At 34.7% G+C, this 23,227-nt stretch overlaps 1 protein-coding gene and 1 long non-coding RNA gene across 2 annotated transcripts; one reads left to right on the top strand and one right to left on the bottom strand.

The window, feature by feature from the left end:
* The first annotated feature begins 1,052 nt into the window (after positions 1 to 1,052).
* LOC148280575 (uncharacterized) lies at positions 1,053 to 4,006 on the top strand. Its single transcript, XR_015822560.1, has 2 exons — positions 1,053 to 2,056; positions 2,567 to 4,006. It is a non-coding gene; the product is annotated as an uncharacterized LOC148280575 (long non-coding RNA).
* A 4,438-nt stretch (positions 4,007 to 8,444) lies between these two features.
* shakB (Innexin family member shaking B) lies at positions 8,445 to 22,073 on the bottom strand. The gene is made up of 3 exons (XM_088228174.1): positions 21,852 to 22,073; positions 13,809 to 13,932; positions 8,445 to 12,283 (listed from the first exon to the last, which is right to left on the bottom strand). Exons 1-3 carry the CDS (start codon positions 22,066 to 22,068, stop codon positions 11,884 to 11,886), a joined length of 741 nt encoding a protein of 246 aa, XP_088084300.1. The 5' UTR covers positions 22,069 to 22,073; the 3' UTR covers positions 8,445 to 11,883.
* Between the last annotated feature and the right edge of the window lie 1,154 nt (positions 22,074 to 23,227).

Below are 23,227 nucleotides of genomic sequence, written 5' to 3'. Positions count from 1 at the left end.
TGTAAGGATCTAATGCTTAAAAGGGTTAAAACACATAGAAATTGACATCCACCCTTTCCATGATATAAATATCCTGTATCCTTCTTATAAGCAGGGTAAATTATTCTGCAACCCCCATATTCTTCCTATTATTAAAACATCTGTTTATTAAATGGATAGGCCTTTATATTCCCTTGTCGAAATCTCTCCATCTCTGCTGTAATATACATATATCATAGCAATCTTGAATTCCCTAAGTCATATCCAGTAAATCGTCAACAAACATTTAGACGTACTCAAAATAATGTTAAATTAATATATTTTTCTTATATAAGTCGATGAAAATCGATGCCTTTTCGTTTTGAATGTTGTTTTTAATAACTAAATTTATTTTTTTCCATAAACCCTAAATTATAATAAAATTTACAAATTATAAATGATAAATTAGTAATGTCAAAAATAACATACAATTTTAAGTAAAGTGAAATCATTACCTCCTAAGGATAAAACACAGAAGTCCACTTTTTGCCATTTTTAACTTAAAAATGCCGAAATTATTGTTAATAAACCAAAGTTAGTTTAGTTGTAAAAATGTTTGTTTAAGTTGAAATTAAAAACTTAAGTACAATTTGTTTGAATCAAAAAATATCAGATGTCCCAGATACACTATTTCAATTTTAATATGTACCATTATTATTAAAAAACATATTATTTTACATTGAAAGTTATTATAGTTTTTAAAATATAGATTAAAATGACAGCTGTCAAACTAATGTGACTAGTGATGGTAAAGTATTGATCACTGACCATGCACCGATAAAAATCAATTTTATCAGTTTTTTCATGCAAACACAAAACTCTGTTTCCGAAAATTGATATAAAAACGCAAAAACAAGCCTACTATGGTGTGTTTAAGACAATTATTCACCAAAAATAAGACATTTATAATTTTCTCATGAACAACATCAAATGAATTATTTTTTTATTCGATCGATTTACATTGATCAATTTGTCCCATCTTTAACATTTTTGCAAAATGATGTAACCTTGCAAAAACGTCGTTAATAATTAGGTTTATTTTATATTTTTTAGTTTTAAAGCTGATTTTATATAATTATGCTGATTAATATGTCAAGCATCGTATTAAAAAAATAAATTAACATGCCAGATACGAATGATTTTTCGTGTGTCAATATAAATCACTCCTTATACGTTACTACAAAGTTATGTCGTCACTTTAGCTGACAACTGTCATTCTTATCAAGCTATATTTTAAGGACTATGAGAAGTCGAGATAAAAAAAAAGATGTTTTGGAAACAGCACAATAGGGAAATATAACGGTTTTTTTAAAACATTTTTAAAGTCATAAAGGTCTATGAAATACTGTCCAGTAAAAAAATATTTTTTTGCTAATTATTTGTAGCATAAATAATATTTTTTAATTTGTAATTTTGGATTCGCAAAAACAGTCATTCCATTGGCCACGCCCCTAATACGTCGAGATTCATGTTTATTTGTTCCTGCCATTGAAATGTGTGTAGAACAATTTCACGAATCTTGACGTCACAACAACACGTCGCGTTTTTCTAGCAACATATTTTTATTAAATTTCTTTTTTGCATTTATGTATGAAAACATTTCTCTACAATGTCCATATTGATTTTGAAAATACAATTAATTGTTTTAAATCCATTTAATATATTTTTATCGGTATTCGTAGTATGTGATATTTCCCTTTTATAAATATTTCCTGAAAATTTCGTTCAACATGACTGCCGCGGTTTATCCTTCAAGGTACAGATTTATTTATGTACACAATAAACACATTTTTATAGAAAAAGACGAGTGATACTTCAATCCAAAACTTTGGAGTGACCGGTCACATCGCTTTCGCGACATCTTCGAGACAGGTATTTCATCACAAAACAAAATATAAAATATAAAAACAGTAAGGATAGAGATTCAAAACGATATAAAAGTAATTGTATGAAGAAGTTTAGTGTTATTGTTAATTGAATCGGCAGTCACTTCGTAACACTTCATTGTAAATAATATGAAAATAAGACTTTGTTATTAGTGTTACACATTTTTTATTATTTTACAAGAACACTACTACAGTTTCGGGAGAGCACTCCTCCCATCGACGGGTGATTTAAAACTAATATTGTTCAGAATGTCATAGAATTTAAACAAAAATAAACAAATTAATCAGTAAAACTTAGAGAAGGGGGGTTTTATTCCACTTATCTAAGGTGTTAGAATATAGCTATATTTGATATATATATATAATAACATACAGCGATATGCTATAGCTATATTTGATAACATATAGTGATATGCTATAGCTATATTTGTATGCTATAGCTATATTTGATAACATATAGCGATATGCTATAGCTATATTTGATAACATATAGCGATATGCTATAGCCATATGCTATAGCTATATTTGATAACATAAAGCGATATGCTAACACCTTAGATACGTGGAATAAAACCCCCTGCTCTAAGTTTCACTGATTAATTAATTTATTTTTGTTTAAATGCTATGACATTGTGAACAATTTTATGTGTTTACTATATTAGTTTTATATCACCCGTCGATGGGAAGAGTGCTCTCCCGAAACTGTGGTAGTTTTCTTGTAAAATAATAAAAAATTTGTATCACTAATAACAAAGTTTTATTTTCATAATAATTTGTGTTTGGTGTTTTTTAATTTATTTGTTAATAGACTATTAAACGAATCCAATTTTTTTAACGTATCGTATTATCAGCGCTATGGTTTTTTAAAGTTTCGTATTTCTGAAATTACTCCGCGTGTGTCGTCTCAAGTTCTCTTCCGCTTCTTCTAGGTCAGCTCTGCCGATTGGTCCGTCGACTTACCGTAAACCGGTAATCTTTTTTCACTCACTTTTCATTAGTTGATAAATACGAACTACCGACGTCGTTCAAAGTAGTTCGTTTTTATTAAAATATTTTCTACATTTTTTTTCGTTAATTTTCAAGAATCTTTGCGTACAATCTCATGCTCTAATTTTACCGCGCGTTAGAAAACATTTTTTATTTTAAATTTCCCGTAGGGCTGAACTTCCTCATTAATTGAGGAAAATGTTTTTTCTTTGTTGATAAAATACCAAACTAAGCAGCGTATCAAACTAAGCAGAATATCAGCGCTATGATTTTGTAATGTTTTGTAATTTTGAAATTACTTCGCCCGTGACGTAACAAGTTCTTGTCGGTGAGTTCTTCTGAATGGTGAGTTTCCCGGAAACCGGAAATATAGCTTAACTCTCTATCGCAGGTTGATTCGCAAGAACTTGTGACGAAGTTCGAAGTGGTTCATTATTTAAAAAAATCTTTTTTATTAATTTTACACGGGCTGAAATTAAACTCAAAGTGGTTCCCGGCGCTACAAACTACAAAAACGACACGGAATGTGCCTACTGCCGACTGCGGCACGGTACAAATTACTAGTACATAAACATATTTTTTTCTAAAAAACACACAGTTTACCCTGAAGATGGCTCCTGCCATTACCGAAACGTCGGAACGAATCTAACCTACACGGGATCACCCAAGAAACAAATTGATAAATAAATTTAAACACTTTATTTTTAAAACCTGTTTTAGTATAAATACACTTAATTTTATTATAAACATATTAGTCACACAGTGAAAGGGGCAGTGAAAATAGTCGAGTTAAATTTAATTAAAATCACGGTACATGAAATTGAAAATTTAATAAGAGTAACTCGTTTATTGACTAAAATAAAAAACATTTCTTTTTTGTGTAAGTAGAACCGATAGGAAGACCCTAGGTCTTAAAAGCGGTTTCGGGTATGTGGAGGAATGTACTTTTACTTTCACTGTAGTTCAGGCGCATGAAAGAGTAAATTGAGAATTTTAAGTATGACTAAAATATCGGATTTATTATAATAGAGGAAAATGACCAAATATGAAATACAATTTTGTTTTCTGAAATTGCGAGATAAACCTTCTAGAAAATGCAGAAACTCCTGTCAAATTGTTTTTTCAATAGACCATTTTGCAAATTTTAAAAAAGACATTTTATTTGTTTTTAAGGTCAAATAAGTAAAATCAGTGAGTGGAGATTGTCACTCAAAAAATGCTGAAAATATTAGTTAACTTAAAATAAATAAAAATTCTTTAGCTTCATGGACGCGTAATAAGATAATGAACATATTGGCATTCAGAGCTCAATCGTCTAAAAATGGTCTGTTAAACATACAAGAACTAGGGCAGCGCGCGCTGTGTAGCGTTTGGCAGACTTTTGGACACAGCACGCTGCATGCAAACTTGCTTCTACGCGCCTTCTGGTATATTAACAATACATAACAAACATGGAAAGGATTGAAAATGTTCAAAGAATTTTTTTTTAATACCTAGATTATAAAAACAATAAAACGCTTTGTACTTACAGCCAATCTGTCAAACAAAATGGATTTTTTACCCTTGAAAATAGACGCACTGTGTCTGAATTATGCTATTTACATAAATTGTTAAATAATAAAGTAGACTCTTTTAACCTACTCTCCAAAATTAATCTTGATGTCCCCTTTTGCGTGACAAGATATAAGTATTTATTCCATCTGCCAGTCTGTAGCACTAACTATGCGCAACACTCTTTCCTCTATCGTTCTTGCTCTAACTATAATGTTTTTTTTTCATCTATAGATATATTTTACATGTCCCTTAATTTATTTAAAAATAAATTAAAACTTTTTATTTCTGGCTGCGATACGATCCCACTTACTATTTAATGATGCACACACCTGAACACTTACTTCCACACTAATACATATAAACACACATGTACACTTACTCTCATACAAATACGCACAAACACATCCTTTTGTTGTAACACAATTTAATAATATGTATGATTTTTATTTAGAAACTTTTCTGGTCTGTCTTTAAACCGTATTTTAAAAAAAATGTTATTAAATAATGGTCGACTGTTTGTTTCTTTAAAATAAATAAATATTAAAGGGTGGTCCAATCATAACGCACGATGTTAATTGTAAATAAAACAGAAAGTTTTCAGAAAATTATCTTTTTTTTTTTTATTATGATAGAAAGATCTATGACAATTATGTGTGAAACAAAATATTGACCAAATGCTCGCCACGGCTTCGGTGGCATACCTCTATCCGATGGTCCATATTTTCAATGACGCTGAGGCATAATTGAGGTTCAATGTCGTTAATATGTCAGCTTATCCAGAAACCTATATACGTATAATGAGTTAGAAACTACCTTGAATATATCTTCTCTTCAAGACCGTCGAAATAAATCCGACCTTATAGTCCTATTTAAAATTCTCAACTCACTCTTTGATGCGCCTGAACTACTGAGCTCAATAAAATTAAATATCCCAACTAGAAACCTCAGTCAAAACTTACTCTTTCATACAGATAACCATAGAACTAGGTATGGTTTTCATTCCCCTTTGCCCAGAATTCTTAGGTCTGTCAACAAACATACCAGTCTTGATTTCTTTGATAACAATTTGTCTTCTTTCAAACGATCACTGAATCAAATTCAATTATATACACCTCTCTCCCGCTTCCACTCCCGCAAAGTCTACTATAAACCATCGAGTCTTTCTACTTTTTTCATAATAATTTTCTATGTATTTTTAATGTGTCCATAAAAATGCCCATTGGGCGTGTATATAAATAAATAAATATCCCAAATTGTCTAATTTGTTAGCTCTTAAATTAACTTTGGCTTATTGACGTACACCTTTTCTTTTAAATATTCCCAAAGAAAGAAGTCCAACGGTGTCAAATCACATGATCGTGGCGGCCAATTGACATCTCCACGACGCCGACGTGAGATAACACAGCCATTGAATTTCTCGCGCAAAAGAGCCATTGTTTCGTTGGCCGTGTGGCAAGCGGCACCGTCCTGTTGGAACCACATATCGTCCAGCTCCATATTCTCAATTTCTGGCCACAAAAAGTCCTTTATCATCTCGCGATAGCGAACGCCATTGACGGTAACTGCTTGGCCGACCTCATTTTCGAAGAAGTACGGCCGGATGGCTTTTCAACAATCAAAAACAAGTTTTCGTCAATAAGCCAAGAACAATTCAAGAGCTAAAAGATGAGATAATTCGGCAAATTAACGAAATTGGACTTCAATTGCGCCTCGGCGTCATTGAAAATATGGACTATCGGTAGAGGTATGCCAGCGAAGCCGTGGCGAGCATTTGGCCGATATTTTGTTTCACATATAAGTTTCATAGATCTTTCTATCATAATAAAAAAAATTAAGATAATTTTCTGAAAACTTATGGTTTTATTTACAATTAAAATCGTGCGTTATGGTCAGACCACCCTTTATAATTCTATGTATTCCATATTTGATCACTTTCCTCTATTAAATACGTTTTTTTCACCACTCGATTTAATTTCCTCAGCCCTTAAGTGGTGTGTGTATTTGTAAAGAGAAACGAAGAGCTAGAATGTAGCCGCTAGTAATTAATTAATTCGTAAACATATCGATTTGATCTCTCTATCAATCGCCTCTTCGCCAGAAGCTTTTCGACTATTGCTCAATGTTTACGGTCTATCGAATCGTTGATGGAGTTCCTATTGACCTACATAGCGAGAAAAACGGTTAATTTTATCCACACTTTATTGTGCGTAGGGTACTACATGGGTGCATACGGATGCACTAGTTTACGAAGAGAAAAAGTTAAGAAAAAAAAGATCAACCCTTGTGTGATGATATCACAATAACGTAAAAAATAACGAAGGTGACCGTCGTAGTGTAATGATTAAGATACTTGACCGACACGCAGAAGGTTTTGGGTTCGAATCCCGGCGAGAACACAAATATTAAACGTGATTTTTCTCAAGCCTGGAGGTTCCGTGAGTCTTTTGTTTAGTTTCGTTTGGTGGTTTATTGAATAATTTCAGTACCTGGTTTATGAGTCTCGATTGTCCTTGTCTCGTTTTAGAAGGTTGTATACATAGAATTAAGAAGAGTCCAGAATGAGCGTAGAATCCTATTTGAATACATCGGACTGTGTCAAAAAATGCCTTCACTATGCCCTACTTTCACCGCGCGCATTCGTGATGTCGCCGCGTAATGTTGCACGGTGGAAAAAATATAATCATAACACAAATGTAAGGAAAAAAAAATCTGTTAATTTCTGTAAAATTTTATTATGCACGCGGAAATATTGATTGACACAACAGAGTAGATAAGTAAAGGGTCATTTAAAAAGAATAATTGAATTGTCAGCGCGTTTGCCTATTATGCAACGAGTTTTGGGTTCGATTCCCAACATGGTTGGCATGAAATATTTATTTCAAAACATTTTCAGAAAAGGATATTTCATTGTCTCTGAACTGGCGACTGAAGCGTATGTAGGTACACCTTACCTTCATGCAACCAAAAATGATCGAGATACGTTGCGGTTGATGTACCAATACAGCGTCCTATACACCAATAGATGCGGATAAAATTAAGTTCATTTGAGATCAATCTAGTATTATTTTTATTGGCATAGATGTATAATACATACATTTGATGTGAATGTGATCCTTCATCATAAAAGAAGTCGCATCTTCGGGGGACCACTGGTTAAACCTGAGGATGTTAGAGCCGCTCGTACTGTACCTAATAGCCCGATTAAGGAGTGGCTTAGAGGAGGACATAGCCATGAAAGCACTGCCTTTCGCTCAGCAGCTTTGCTTTTCAAAGACCAAGGCTTGAAGAGAAATAATAATTAAATTATTTACGGGAACCCGTCACAATTGATCTACACACGTCGCAGTGACTCCAGTAGCTTAATCACAAATAACTAACGACATGCTCAAAAACATGCTAAGCATTTGAGCGATCACAATGAACAATAATGAACATGCTTAAGTTATCGCAGTCATAAGTCGACGCGTGTGTAATTTCTAAGTCAACGCTCGTGTCAGTTTGTTTTTTGTTTTCCCGTAAATAAATACAGTTCATTGGCGAAAGATCGGCGTTTACTATTACAAAATAAAACATTAGGAAAATAGTACAATTTAGTGAAAAATAAATTAGAATTACAATTACTCTGGCGACTTCTTTTCTTGAAATTCGGCTTGCTAACCGCCGCCGCCGGCTGAATGCAAAAAAGCATGATAAATAATAAATAAATAAAAATAGCAGTTTTGGAATATTTTCCATATTTACACCGGTGAAATTCAAATATGTGATTGCGCAGCAGGATTATACGTCGCGAAACGTAAATATTTTGAAATTAATTATAAGGTGTTCACGGATGTTCACGATTGTGATCGCGAATACGATGAACAACCATGGTGAGAAATTGTTATCACGTCGCTTATTAGCACGTCGATACTTATTTGTGATTGAGTTACAGGAGCTTATTAAGCACTGACCCTTATCTACAAGAATAAGACGCAGGTGCGTTTTAAATATTATATTCTATTTTTTTTTTCTTTGAATATTAGTAATTTTTTAATGATTTTTAAAGCAATAGACTTTTTGTGGTTTAAGTAAATAATCCTTTTTTTTGTAGTTTAGAATTAACACGTAATAATGGTCACGTAATCGTAATAGGGAATAACGTGTAAAATATAATATGCATTTAGAGCAGATTTTTTCAGAGACTGAAATTATACAATTATCAGACAAAACTAAACAAAAGACTCAAGACAACCTTTACAAAAAAATGAAAAATATTATCATTAACAGAATATGAATTTAAAAATGAAAAAAAAATATTTTAAAATGATTGTAATCCGTAAGGGTTTATAATTTCGTATATTTATATTTTTTTATGTATGTGAATGTAATGTATTGAAAACAAGTTTGTATTTATAATTTTTGTATTTAAAAATGAGCACATACAAAACAACTCGCAGTAGACGACACGTCATTTCGATGTCACGCGTTATGCCTTCCTATTGCGCTTCGTGCTTAGCTTGCGCTAATAAACATCGCGTACAGGTGTATGTTGCGAAAACGTCATACGTGCCGTTTGTCCCACAGCGAGCGAAACGTCTAGTTTTCGGGTAATCAAATCTTAGCATATTTTCAACCCTTTAAAAAAAAAATGTCTGGCATTGCACGAAAAAATATTGATCCGAGGGTTGCTACTTAAGTTTTGAGATATAGCAACACCAGGGTGAATATGTCAAATCTGACATTGTCATCGTAAAGTTTGCCACTTTAATGGTAAACGTACTCAGAACGTTTTGTCATACGAGTGACATTTGTGTTATTTACAGATAATTGAAAAATTAATATTGTTTTTTAAAAAATAGAAATAAATCGTAAACATTTTCGTGCGATGATTTTCTATGACTTTCGACGTGGATTAAACCAACACCAGTGTGCCGATCAACTCGCTGCAACCTTTGGTGATGAAGCACCATCTCGAGCCACCGTGTTTCGCTGGTTTTCTGAATTCAATCGTGGTCATATTCCCGCATATCAAAAATAAATTGCGAGGTCAATGCTTTTCGACGCCTGAAGAAGCGGTTAATACGTTCAAATCACATGTTTTGGAGGTACCTCAATCGCACTGGAAAAAGTGCTTCAAAAGTTGGTTCAAACGCGTGCAAAAGTGTGTTGATCTTTAAGGTGAATATTTTGAAAAACAATTAAGCCATTTTCGCTTATAAATATTTGTTTATACTTGTCTATTTCAAAACTTAATTAGCAACCCTCTATCGTATTTTTTTTTCATTTAAAAATAAATAAACGTAATTTTACAAACGTTAAAAGACGTTTTGTAGGTATTTAAAAATAATTGACTCAAAAATTTGAAGAAGAGATTCGGCATGTGAAACATAAGCTTGTGTAAAAGACGGTGGGTAAGGTCGAGCTTTATATTTATGTAGAAAAAATCGTAGACGTGATAGAAAAGCGGAAGAAAGTGTATACAAACTGTAGAGATTCAAAATGAAGCCAGATGTGAAGTATAGTATAGACAACAAATTTTGTTCTTCGTGGCGCCCAAATTCCTTGCGGTATTACAGAATGTGTAACAAAAATACGTACAATTTGGTTTGTTTAATAAAATTAAACAGTTCGATAAAAACAAACTAAAAACATAATTTAGTAATTGTTTACGCCACAGTTTGCCGTGGTAGGTGCGAAATATCAAACCTGTATAATTTGTTGGAAGTTCATTGTGTCAAATTGCGCGAGTCTTAATTAGGGTTGCCAACTCAATCCACTGAAAATCCTAGAGGTTAAATTAAAAACAACTAAAATGAAATATGAGCTGGTAGATTGGGATTAATGGATAAATACAATATATTTTTAATACTTTCCTACATTCATTTTCATTCAGAAAAGGCGGATGGAAAATACGGTTCTGTGTTTGAAATAGAACAAGAAAGTAATCATTATCATCATAATTCCCTTTCCGCACTTAAGGGTGCATAAGGCACTGCATTGGTACAAAAATCGCAGCGTATCTTGATCATTTTTGTTACACGAAGGTAAGATGATCATTCTTACGCTTTAGGTACTAGTCCAGGGGCTAAGAAATGTTCTTGTGTGAAAACAGCATTTTAAATTAATATTTCATATCAACCATGTCGGGAATCGAACCCGAGGCCTCTTGTATGGCAGGCTAACGCTCTGTCTATTACACCACGAGGCCGATAAAATTTATTGTCAATAAAGATTTATTATTATTAGTATACTGAATAAGGAAATCTGGTGGAGATAAGTTTGCCTCGTTCTGTTGTAGTTGGTGCGTCCACCTATCATTCTCGAGGTCGTGGGTTCGATACCTGGCAGGGTGGACTGTTTAAACTGCAATGTTTCATTGTCCCAAGACTGACACCTGAAGCGTAAGACTAATTACCTTACCTTACTTAGATGATTGAAATACGCAAAAATTTTTAAAATTACGATGATGATGACATTCGTGGTAATCATACAGGAATAGATTTTGAGTGATTTTATCTGCATGTCGGGAGTCGGGAGATTAAAAAAAAAAATAAGCTTATTCCCGGGAGGATCCCGAAATTCCGGGAGGGTTGGCAACCCTAGTTCGTATTGGAACGCGGATACTGCGGCCCTCTGGTACGGCCAACGCGAACACAATCTCGCCGGGCCACCGCTGCGCAGGCGCGCGCCCCGAATTGTGCGCAAACAAACGCACCCAACAGTTTTTAAAACTATTCTTCGTTTCGACAGTAAATTTAATTTGAACACAAATTCGACACGAAATATTCTATAACACTAGACGTCACCAAAAATGCATTAAAATTAAGTAGTTATTATTTGCTAATGAGAATTATGGCGCACATAAGTGTCTTTAACAAATGTAGTACTAAACAAACACGGTATCAACAATAGAACGCAGTCGTAAGCAAATAAAACACTAATGTCAATTTTCGTGCGCAGTTTCTAAAATTGGTACAATAATTGGCTATAGTCTAGAGTCGATCGCGTTTTAAAAACTTTAACATAATGTTCCACTTTAAGGCTAAGTCTTTTCAAAAGCGACAGCTTTTATTAGTGGATGACGAAATTAAGCACTAAATCTCGATGCACTAATATACTACGTTATTCCTGCACCACTATTGCTTTTAACTGTATGAACTTCGCGCAGGCGCAAGAGTATAAAATTGTGTTCACTAAAGTCTTTAGCATTCGAATATATAAGGAATCCTTCGCAATCAGCTGCACCAACTTCCCTCGAATGGTAGATGAAAATTTTATCTTCCGCGGAGCAGCGTGCCGCAACTTCATCAATACATCTAAATTCTTCTCCGAAGAACTTCGTTTCTAGTTCAATAGCTGAACCGAGTTCTCGCGAGCAACTCTCGGTGCTTATATTCGACGCATAGTCTAATTTCAATATCTTCGGTCAAGTCTTAGTTGACTCCCAGCCCGGCAGACGTCACGCTTCTTGCACTCCTCGAAAGTGGTAACTATGGCCGAGCTTATTCGCGAAGTCCTGCATTATATCTCTGAATATCACAGAGTCTAGATTCTCCCCCAGCATGTAGAGGAGGTACCAGTCGCCCATCTTGCTCTCTCTGACGATGGCTTCGATGGAGTCTCTCCGCACCAGCCTGAACCTCATGCGCATAATGTAAACGCGCATGCGAGGAGACAGGATGATGACGAGGCGGTAGATGAGGGTCAGGAAGGAAAGGATGCCAAGTATGACGAACCAGAACCAGAGGAAGATGTATATCTTCTCGTTGACAACGTTGAGAGGCAGGATACAGAGAGCATCGTGCCTCTCCACCTCTCCGCTAGAGCCAAACTTGTTGAACAGGGTGCATTTAACCATTCTGAAACAAAATATGTTGAACATTAGAAACACGAATCATTTGTTGTATCGTATGTAGGGTGTTTTATCATTGGTAGAAGCAGTGAACATCATTACAAATAATGATTATTAGGAACACATAATCGAATAAAATTTGCCACCCGCAAGTCTAATCTAGGACACAAGGTCAAACTTGGTAAAGATAACCATATAGCGGAGTTACCAAGAAGAATAGGGCTAAGTTGGGCTGCTTTCGGCAAACTTAAATATATTTTTGAAAATAAACAAGTCCCTATATGCTTGAAAAGACAAGTATATGAATCGTGCATTTACTGCATATTGCCGGTGACAACATATGGACTAGAAACCATGTCTATAACATAAAATTATTCACAGTATTATATATATTATATATATATTATAACACAGTATTCTGAAAAAAAAGCATTTAATTTTAAAATTTAACTGATACACACCGAATGAATAATGTGCGACAAGTCCCATACAATACGAGTACGGTAGGTAACCCCAAAATGCAGACACACATGCATAAATATATATGTATATGGCACATCAATATGGTCAACAGTAAACTCAAACATTCGGAAAATCATCAAGGAGTTTCCGACTCAAATCCCTCCCACTAAGGAAAATCCAGTCCTTAACTACTTTCTTGAAAATAGTTTTTGTCCTTGAGAGCTTAATACGCTCTTCCAAAATATTAAACACTCTCGGTGCGATAAATGAGAGATGCCTCTGAGCAAAAGTCGTACGAGTTTTGGGTATGACATAATTCGTGCTCTGGGGAAACCTCGTACGGACATTTTGTTGAGACCTCTCCTTATTGCTCGACCAGAAATGTGTAAGTGCTTCTTTTAGGTACAGTTGTCTCATATCCAGCACCTTCGTGTATTGGAACAACTGTTCTGACGGGTATGTTGGAGGGCGCCGGAATATTATTATCAATAATAATTTCTGTGAAATTATGAGAGGCTTTAAAATGGATGCCGCACAACCCCCCCAGTCAGCTATTCCATATGTTGCAGTGGATTGAAACGTAGCAAATACACACTTCTTAGAGTGCCAATATCCAGAATTCCTTCTATTCTTTCATCTGTTGATGTTTGTGAAGTTAAAGAGCTGAAACCTTTATTTATGCGGATACTTAAAAACTGGTCAAATACGTAATGAGATTCTTGTTTGTAATAAAAAAAAAACGAATTTTTGAATTGTTTATCATTTGTCAAAGTCAAAATCATTCTAACTGTTGTGTAGATGTGATTATTCACCCTTTTCACAAACGTGCTATTATATCAGTTTCACTTTTCCTTAGCTGGCTGCTTTCTACATAACTACGATCATGTTTGAACGTTCACATTTCTTCAATTTTTCCATCTGTTGATTTAAGTGAGGTTAAAGAGCTGAACCCTTTATTAGGATTAATCCACATACTAGTACTTTCATTTTAATGACTCCCTTGGCGGTAACAATATTTTTGTTGTATTTTCATCCCTCTTCCTTAGATTAATATTTTTAAATAAATTTACCTCGGAAATATGTAAATCATCGGATCAACCCTATCTTCCTGGTCTGACTCCATATAGGCAATGACGTCCAACCCAAAGGTCATGAATTCGCCGTCGAAGAACTTGTTCATCAGGAACATCTGACCTGAAAATATTAGACATTTAAGTTAACAAATCTTAGAAAACAAAAAAAACGATTCGTTCGAGGAAGACGTGGCATGATCAGATTAACCAAAATCTTTTTTTATTTTTTATTTATTTACAATTTTAAAAAACCCGTTAGGGTTACATTAGAAATTTAATATTGTCTAGTCATTTTATGTCTCGTCTAGTCTAGTTAGTTCATTAATCATGTGCTTTTTCAGATAGATTTTAAATTTGTCCCCAGTAAAAGTTTTCAAGTAGTATAGTAAGTCGTTGTAGTGTTTAAGTCCATTGTGTAGTATTTTTGACTGTCCTGTATTTGTCTTTGCTTTTTCAATACGATAGTGTTGTTGTTGTCTGGTGTTATATTTGTGTATGTCAGCATTTTTGACTAATATTATGTCGTCGTCTTGTATGTTTCCCAGTGTTATTTTGTGCACAATTTTTAAGGTCTCAATTTTAGTCAAGTAGTTTATGTCAAACTGGTGTGTTTTTTTGTACAGTTCAGTCGTAGAGGTCAGGTAGGGTAGGTTGTATGTTAGTTTAAGAATTTTATTTTTTTGTCTTTGTATTCTTGTTATTTCTGTCTTGTTACCAGTTCCCCAGAAGGCGATCATGTAACTCAATTTACTTTTGACATAGGCTTCGTACATCACAATTTTTTCCTTTCTCGGTATAAAATCTTTAATTTTGTAGAAGAGGCTATGTAGTGATGCCATTACTTTAGTAAGTCCGTCTATGTGTTAAGTGAGTCTGGTCATGTCAAAAGCAGACAGAACCGAAGGGCATGTATGACAAGATATATGAATGTGGACTGTATACCAGGATAGACGTGTGTGGCTGTCCATTCTCTCTGCCTACCCCTACGGGGAAATGGCGTGATAGCAGTTGTAGTAGTAGTAAAAAATATTTTTATCTCTTGTCTAGTTTTAAAGATCGTACCCATCTCACGATGTTTTTTTTTATTTATTCAGATAACAAATAAAAATACAATATTACTACTAAATACCATTTTTTACATGAATTCAATACATACAGGGTGTTCTTTAAACCCTGTCACATCCGAAACCACGATGATCAGTATGAGCAGGAAGACATATTGGCACATTAAAATAAATTTTTAGAACGACTAAAATCTTAAAAAATAAAAGATAAATAAAAAACAAATGGTTGTTTACTCCTGTAGGGGAGAAACAAAGAGGGGAGAGAGAGGAGCCTGATACACTGTCTACCGCAAGGCTGCGCCCTCTTCGCTTCTCCCCTGCAGAATTAAGCAACCATTTGTTTTTTTTAAATATTTTAATTTAAAAAAATTTCTTCGTTCTTAATATTTTTTTCAATATGTTAATATGTCTTCTTGCCCATACTGATTATCCTGGTTTCCGATGTGTCAGGGTTTAAATAATACCCTGTGTATTTACATTGACGTTTCCCTTTACGTAAAAGAAATAAACAATTCTTGTGTACATAATGGGGAGTGACGTCTTACAATAGTTCGTTTATTTTATTTTTACAAACCATCACATTCGATTTATCGACATTCATCAGCAAATCGCTTCCCTTGCATACATCGTAGAACTTTGTTACCAAGAAATGCAGTTCCTCTAAAAAACGCAATATTTTGCTGTTTTGGGCCCTAGCGTTCGTAAAACTATAATTAAAGATACGTGTAAAATATAATATAAATGAAGAAATATTCCATAAATCACAACTTATGACACCAAAAAATTAAATTACAATTACTACGGCGACTGCTTTTCTTGACTTTTGGCTTTTCAACCACCGGCTAAAAGCAATAAATATCATGATAAATAATAAATAAATAAATTGAAATAGCAGTTTTGGAATATTTTCCATATTTACACCGGTGACATTCAAATATGTGATTGCGCAGCAGGATTATGCGTCGCGAAATGTAAATATTTTGTCATTTAATATTAGGTGTTGTCGGATGTTCCATTGTGATCGTGAATACGATAAACAACCACGGTGAGAAATTGTTATCACGTCACTTATTAGCACACCGATAGTTATCTGTGATTGAGCTACAGGAGTAACAGTGCTGTTTAGATTCATTAGTAAGTTTCTCCAGTTTGCCACAAAACGTGGTTTGATGGTCAGAATCGAGGTCTTGGTCTCCTTGGAGCCTATTATCAGAATTCGACAGCTCGTTCTAGTATCGATTCAGGCTAATTAGGCATCTATATTTATTCTGTTTATTCCAATCGTTCCAATTAACACAAATGATTCCACGAATTATTGGGCGTGAAATCGGTTTTTAAGACCAAGAAACGATAACTGTTTGGAAGATCTACGGGATTAATTGGCTCGACGAATTTTCTGATTTAAAATGTAACGCTGTTCAAATGATTTCCCTTCAGAATGTTAACGAGGGAAAACTCAAAAGATACCACTAACAAATACTTCGAGTAAAATATTTCCTTGGCATTTTTAACACCTGCGATAATCTTGGCGAAAATAACATCTACCATAATTTTTATTTTTTTTGTAAATCCAATTTTTTTTTTTGATATACTAAGCCAAAAATGAATCGGTTTTTTTCTATCATATTCGTGCTTTGAATAGCGCAATACACGTAACTAACCCTCCCTCCCCGGTGATACGTAGCTAGTACACATTGCGTCTAATAACTATAATATCTTTATAAATATAATAAATATTGGAATTTATTTCAACACAAAGGAAAAACATTTTTGAGAAAGGAATATGGAAGTTTGGGCATTTACAGGGCTTATAACCTGTCATTGGCTGGTTTAAGCGGCCACTTTACACCCTGTGTCACATTCACCATTCTGCCCATATTTGAACATCTATATCCCTTCAATTCTTTCATCTGGTGATGTTTGTGAAGTTAAAGAGCTGAAACCTTTATTTATGCGGGTGAGATCCAGTCCTTGTCTACGAAAATTTAGACAAACTCAAAATATTACATACATGAAGGTAGGATGATTAGTCTTACGCTTCAGGTACCAGTGAAATATTCTAGTGTAAAAACACCTTTTGAAATAAGTATTTCATGTCAACCATGTCGGGAATCGAAACCGGGACCTCTTGTATGGTAGGCAAACGCGCCACGAGGCCGACAAACGACTTCTATATTACCTTTTCTAAAATGTTCTTTATCTCTGTTGTAATATGTTGATATTAACAGCTTATCGGGGAGTTAAATCCAGTCCTTGTCTACAAAAATTTGGACAAACTCTAAATATTGTTGACTTTATCATGTGAGTGAGATCCATCCGGCTGAACTAATTTTCCCTCTCTGTTGCAACAAATTTAGATCTGAATAATTCCCTAGGGAGGAAATTTAGCCTGTCTCCAAACATTTGAACATACTTAGCTGAAACCTTTATCACGCGGGTGAGATTCATCCGGCTGAACCAAATCACCTACTAGGCAACGCCTGAAAACAATTTTCAAATTTTTATACTTCTTCTTTTACCAGGTAGTAATTCAACAATGTTCGATTATGTCCAAATGCTTGCAGACTGGCTGGATTTCCTCCCTAGGGAGTTGTTCATATTTAAATTACTTTCAACAGAGAGGGAAAACATTTTTGAGAAGGGAATATGGAAGTCTAGGCATTTACAGGGCTTATGACCTGTCGTTGGCTGGTTTAAGTGGCCACTTTACACACTGTGTAACATGATAAGGAAGCATGATAAAGGTTTCAGCTCTTTTACTTCACAAAAGTCAACAGATGGAATAGTTAAGGAAATATGGATGTTCAAACACGTACAGAAAGGTGAATGTTACACAGTGTGTAGAGTGGCCACTTAAACCAGCGAATGACAGGTCATAAGCCCTGTAAATGCCTAGACTTCCATATCCCTTCTTAAAAATGTTTTCCCTCTTTGTTGAATAAAGATTAAATATTACAACCCCCTAGGGAGGAAATCCAGCCAGTCTGCAAGCATTTGGACATAATCAAACATTGTTGAATAAATATTGTTCAGTATTCCTCCATTACACATTTACGTATCGACTGAAATAATTTGTTATCAAATAATGGCGGCCTCCGTGGTGTAGTGGTCAAGACGCTTGACTCATGCACGGAAGGTTCCGGGTTCGATTCCCGGTGAGAACACGAAAAATAAAAAATGTGATTTTTCTCAAGCCTGGGTGTTATGTGATGTAATTCACCACTGTAATTGGGTCTCCTGGCCTGTTGTGGTGCAAAAATAAATAAAATAAAATAAGTACTTATTAGGCACAAAAAAGCATTTTATCGGAAATCGGGGATAAATTATACTCACAGCAGGGGCGAATCGTCAAAGTAAGCGATTATGCACAGCTTACCATTATATTTGATTTTAAATAATAATAAATTATGGTAACCATGTTTATGGGGAAAAAAAAAGTAATTGTCATTTATTATAAATCACCGTTTATATCTTTCTACGAAAAAATATCTATGAAGCGCGCCCAGCCCATTCTTACTGAACGATGAAACTAGCCGATTACCTCAGCTTATTCTTCCATACAAAAAAGTACACTGTATTTTTCGTCTTTAACCCAAGTCGGCTTTTTTAGTACTAAAACAAACTCGCAGATTACGAATATTTTTAGAAGATTCTTGATTTGGAAACTAGTATTTTGAACATTATTTCCGAAGGACTATTTTTCTTTGATAGGATACCGTTGACATATTATGTATCACATAGGACAGGTGGCGTTCGCAGTGGCCGTTTTAGGCATTATTCATTTTAAAAGAAATCGGCCAGTGCTCAAGTCTTGACAGTACTGTCAATGACAGATCATAATGGAAATATCTGCGGAATGTCATTGTGGTATTTGTTAATAAACTTTTGTGCAAGTATTGTATTAAATAGTGTAGAATAAAACTACGTTTATCGCGTGGTTAATAATAATTGTTGTTTGAGTTGATTTTCACAGAATTACAAAAAATAGTCATTTATAATTACATTACTTACATGTTATGTAAGTACTTATATGTAGTACAAATTAATGAACATTTTTAATAGATTACCCATAAAATAAATCACGGCTCGCCACTGATTCACAGTATACCAATGGCAGAGGAAGGATGAAAGCCGAGTAAACGCAGTTGAAATGCGATCTCTTAGACGGATATACGAATTCAATGTATGACAGGGTTACGAATGATGAAATCTGGCGAGAGTATAAATCTGAGTCAAGTATAATTGATAAGATTAAGAAAGGGTCTCTGAGATGGTTTGGTCATGTACAACGAATGGACTTAGAAAGAATGGTAAAACAAGTATATGTGGCAAAAATGAACTGCAACGTGAGACGAGGACGACCAAGGAAGACGTGGCATGATCAGATAAACTAAAATCTTAAGTCTGGTCATGTCAAAAGCAGACAGAACCGAAGGGCGTGTATGACAAGATGTATGAATGTGGAAGAAGCTAGGAATGTATGCCAGGATAGATGTGTGTGGCGGTCTATTCTCTTGCCTACCCCTACGGGGAAATGGTGAGATGGTAGTAGTAGTAGTACTAAGACTGTTTGACATAAACGGGATTGCAAAGGGGTAATTTTATTCATATTTAGAAAAAGAGCAGTCTCGTAATCTGTCTTTATTGGAGATACGTAGAGAGAGAGATATATCTTATTTGCATTTTCAAAATACTTAATGATATAAGTGAAGTCCCCAATCTCTGTTGAAATCAATTTCTTTTCATGTCGCCAACCGTGTCACCAGAAGTCAAAATCTGCTATTTATCAAATCATCTAAGAGAAACTTTTGTTTTTATGCCCCAAGGTCCAGAATGTGTAGATTAGTCAATTCTTCACACAACTTGGAATTCTTTGGAATAGATCTCCCGGCTTTTCGTTGATCTCTTTGCCATTAAAACAGTGTGGGATGAAGATGGATTGGCATGGTTTAGCCCGAAGTCTTATATGTTCATCGTGTTTATAAATAAATTGTATACCATTATTTTATTGCCCTTGTTTGTCTTTGCTGCATAGTTTTTTGTACATATGTTTCTTTTCATATAACTTGTCATTGGCTTAGGTCGTATACTACTACTACCACCGTGGCATTTCTCCGTAGGGGTAGGCAGAGAGAACGGACCGCCACACACGTCTATCCTGGCATTCATTTCTTGCTTTCTTCCACATTCATACATCTTGTCATACATGCCCTTCGGTTCTGCCTTTTTTACAACAGGGATGGAGAAGACCTTTAAGAAGGGAATATGGAAGTCTAGGCATTTACAGGGCTTATGACCTGTTTAAGTGGCCACTTTACACACTGTGTAACATTCACCATTTTGCTTATGGTTGAACATCCATATTTCTTCAATTCTTCCATTTGTTGATTTAAGTGAAATTAAAGTGCTGAAACCTTTTTTGTTGTGAAGAGATTCATTTGACTGAATTATTTCACATACTAGGCAACGCCTGAAAACAATTTTCCAATTTTTAAACTGCTTCTTGGACCAGTTTGTTTTATTACAATATTTGAGTTTGTCCAAATGTTTGTAGATAAAAGATTTCTTTATGATAGATTTGGTTTATCGTAGATTTCTTCGCCACTATAACAGTGTGAAATGAAAATGGATTTTTTTGGTTAGCTAGATATAAGATTGTTAGATTATGTGTTGATCGTGTTTTAAAAAGATTTGTTTATTTTATTTTATTTATTATATATGCTGCCTAAGTCAATTACAACAGTTACATGAAGAAACATGAATACAAGAAACCAAACAAAAAGAGCATAAAACTATGTAACAAAGACAAACAAGGGCAACACAATAATGGTATACAATATATTCATCACAAAGAAAGATATAAGACATCGAGCTAAACCATGATAATCCAACTTCATTCCACGCTGTTTTAGTCGCGAAGAGATCTACAAAACGCCATAAGTTCTATCCCAAAGAATTCCAAGTCGTGTGATGAATTGACTAATCTACACATTCTGGACATTGGGGCATAAAAACAAAAGTTGCTCTTAGAAGATTTGATAAATAGCAGCTTTTGACTTCTGGTGACATGGTTGGAAACATGAAAAGAAATTGATTTCAACAGAGATGGGTCATCACTTATGGCAAGTATTTTGAAAATGCATATAAGGTCCATCTCAGTTCTACGTTTCTCCAATGAAGACAGATTAAGCGATTGTTCTATTTCAAAATAGGAATAATTGAACTTAGTTCAGAAAGCAGCCAGCCAAAAGAAGGGAAACTGAGATAAAAGCCATTTTGTGAGGAAGAGTGAATTATAAAATCTGCACAAGTGGAATATTTTTGACTTTAACAAACAATAAACAATGAATACATAAGTTTTTTTTTTAAATATATTTTACAATCAAGAATCTTAAAATGTATTTGACCAGTTTTATGATTTTTAAAGTACCATAAGATTTTTCTATTGCTGTGGGTGTTTTATGCAAATTGAGAAATGCCGTTTTTGTGATCGACACCTTTTTTTGAAAATGATTAATATAGTTTTTTGTATGAAAGCGGTCTGGCTGTTTTTAGCAGAACATAGAATAGACCTTACTGCACATGATAACATCAATATCTCATTTTTCCAAAATTGTGGACTGGCTGCTTTCTGCATAACTACGTTCAATTGCCCCTTTGCAATCCGAGCAACCATGCCACTTTTCTTGGAAAACGGTCTTGGAGACTCGATATGGTCAATATGAGTCCTGTAGAATGGAGACCAAATAGGAGAAGCGTATTCTAGATGGGGTCGAACTAGTGAGCAATAAAGAGTTTTGATCGGATTAATATTTTTGAAGTCCGTCGTCATTCTTTTGATAAAACCGAGAAGTTTGAAAGATGTGTTTGGTTTACTATTATTTGTTTGCCTTTGTTTGTATTTGCTACATAGTTTTATGTTCTTTTTTGTAAGTTTCTTGTACATATATTTCTTCTCGAAAATCTCTCGACTTACCAATGACGTTGACCAGCGCAAGGCACTCGCAGAAGTAATACTTGTAGGCCCACCAGTTGTGGAACTTAAGGTTCTCCCAGAGGTAGTCCAGGATCAGCTTCTTCTTCGTCTTTCGCTCTATGTCGGAGCAGACTCCGACGTCCAGATCCATCATCAGCGCGCGGATCTTCCCTCCCTCCCAGGACTTCCAAAGCCACCGCGGCGTATAGAACAGCATGGCCTGGGAAAGAAATGGAAAAACATATTTTAGAGTTCGTTGTATCTGGCATGTATTGGATTTTTGAAAGAAGTAAGGGTACCGCAGCCGATCGAAGAATTTTTAGGAAGAAGATAGACATGTTTCTATAACCACTGCGGCTTGTAGACCAGCTGTCTTTGGAATAAACTGTAATTTTATATTTTATTTATTTATTTAATACTACTGGATCCGACAGACGTTGTCCTGCCCTCACGTTGGCTTGCCTGCTAATGAAATACTAAATACTAACTTGAACAAATGTTTTTTTCGTAAATTTTCACCCGTTATTTATTTTTTCCCCTTTTTTGAGCTACTTATATATTCGTAAATAAGGGTTAGTTTTTCGTTTTATATCTTAATGTGATTTGGCTAAAAGTCCTCGTTGCGCTCAATTCAAAATCGTGCAAAAATCACTACTCTAGTGACATAAGCCATGGAGAAAATACGGGAATACGTGTTAATGAAGAAAAGTCAGACCGCGTTTTACCCTGAGCATTCTAAAATTATGACACTCAACTCACGCTCAATGCAAATTGAGCCATTCTTCAACCGCCAGCCGGGTTTTGACGTGACCTTAACATTAATTTCGAAATCGGGTTGTGGTCCTGTGGCTAGTGTCTCAGACTCACGGACCGAAAGTCCGCGGTTCGAATCCCACTCTACCCCAACTCGATTCCATTTTGCGCTTGGCAAACCTAAAGGAAATTCTGAGAAGAAAGGTGCCGTTCTTTTACAAGTTGCGGCTCTTGCTCGTTCATCTGCTCTTTCATTTCCTACGATACCAGCATGTCCTCTTATCCAGCATATTTGAATAATCATCCCTCTGATTTTTAGATGCTTAATTTTACTCTGAATATCTAAAATTAATGGATTTACCGACCGAGTGTCAGTTATAGCGCAATATTAATTAAAAACCCATGCATGCGGAGTACCTATTTAGCGTATCTACAGAGTGACCTGAAGACCCCGTCTGAATCGTTATCTATAACTCTAAAACCTTACGTGCGTAAAAAAATTGGAATGTAGATTCGGAATTAATTTATTAAATTAAAACATCCATCAGAATCACCTTATTTAGTTTTGGTAATATTTTGTTTAACATATTACAACAGAGATGAAGAACATTTAAGAGAAGGTA

This window comes from Micrasema longulum, unplaced genomic scaffold (assembly GCF_059751315.1).
Source record: "Micrasema longulum isolate JH-2025_06_02 unplaced genomic scaffold, ASM5975131v1 h1tg000568l, whole genome shotgun sequence".
Classification (NCBI taxonomy): Eukaryota; Metazoa; Arthropoda; class Insecta; order Trichoptera; family Brachycentridae; genus Micrasema; species Micrasema longulum.
This window is presented reverse-complemented; position numbering and strand designations above follow the sequence as displayed.

Coding starts and splice junctions, on each gene's coding strand:
- shakB (XM_088228174.1), bottom strand. CDS start 22,068: ATGCTGTTCTATACGCCGCGGTGGCTTTGGAAGTCCTGGGAGGGAGGG. Junction 13,933..21,851: donor TGCGCTGGTCAACGTCATTG/GTAAGTCGAGAG, acceptor TAATATTTTCAG/GTCAGATGTTCCTGATGAAC. Junction 12,284..13,808: donor ATGATTTACATATTTCCGAG/GTAAATTTATTT, acceptor ATTTTGTTTCAG/AATGGTTAAATGCACCCTGT.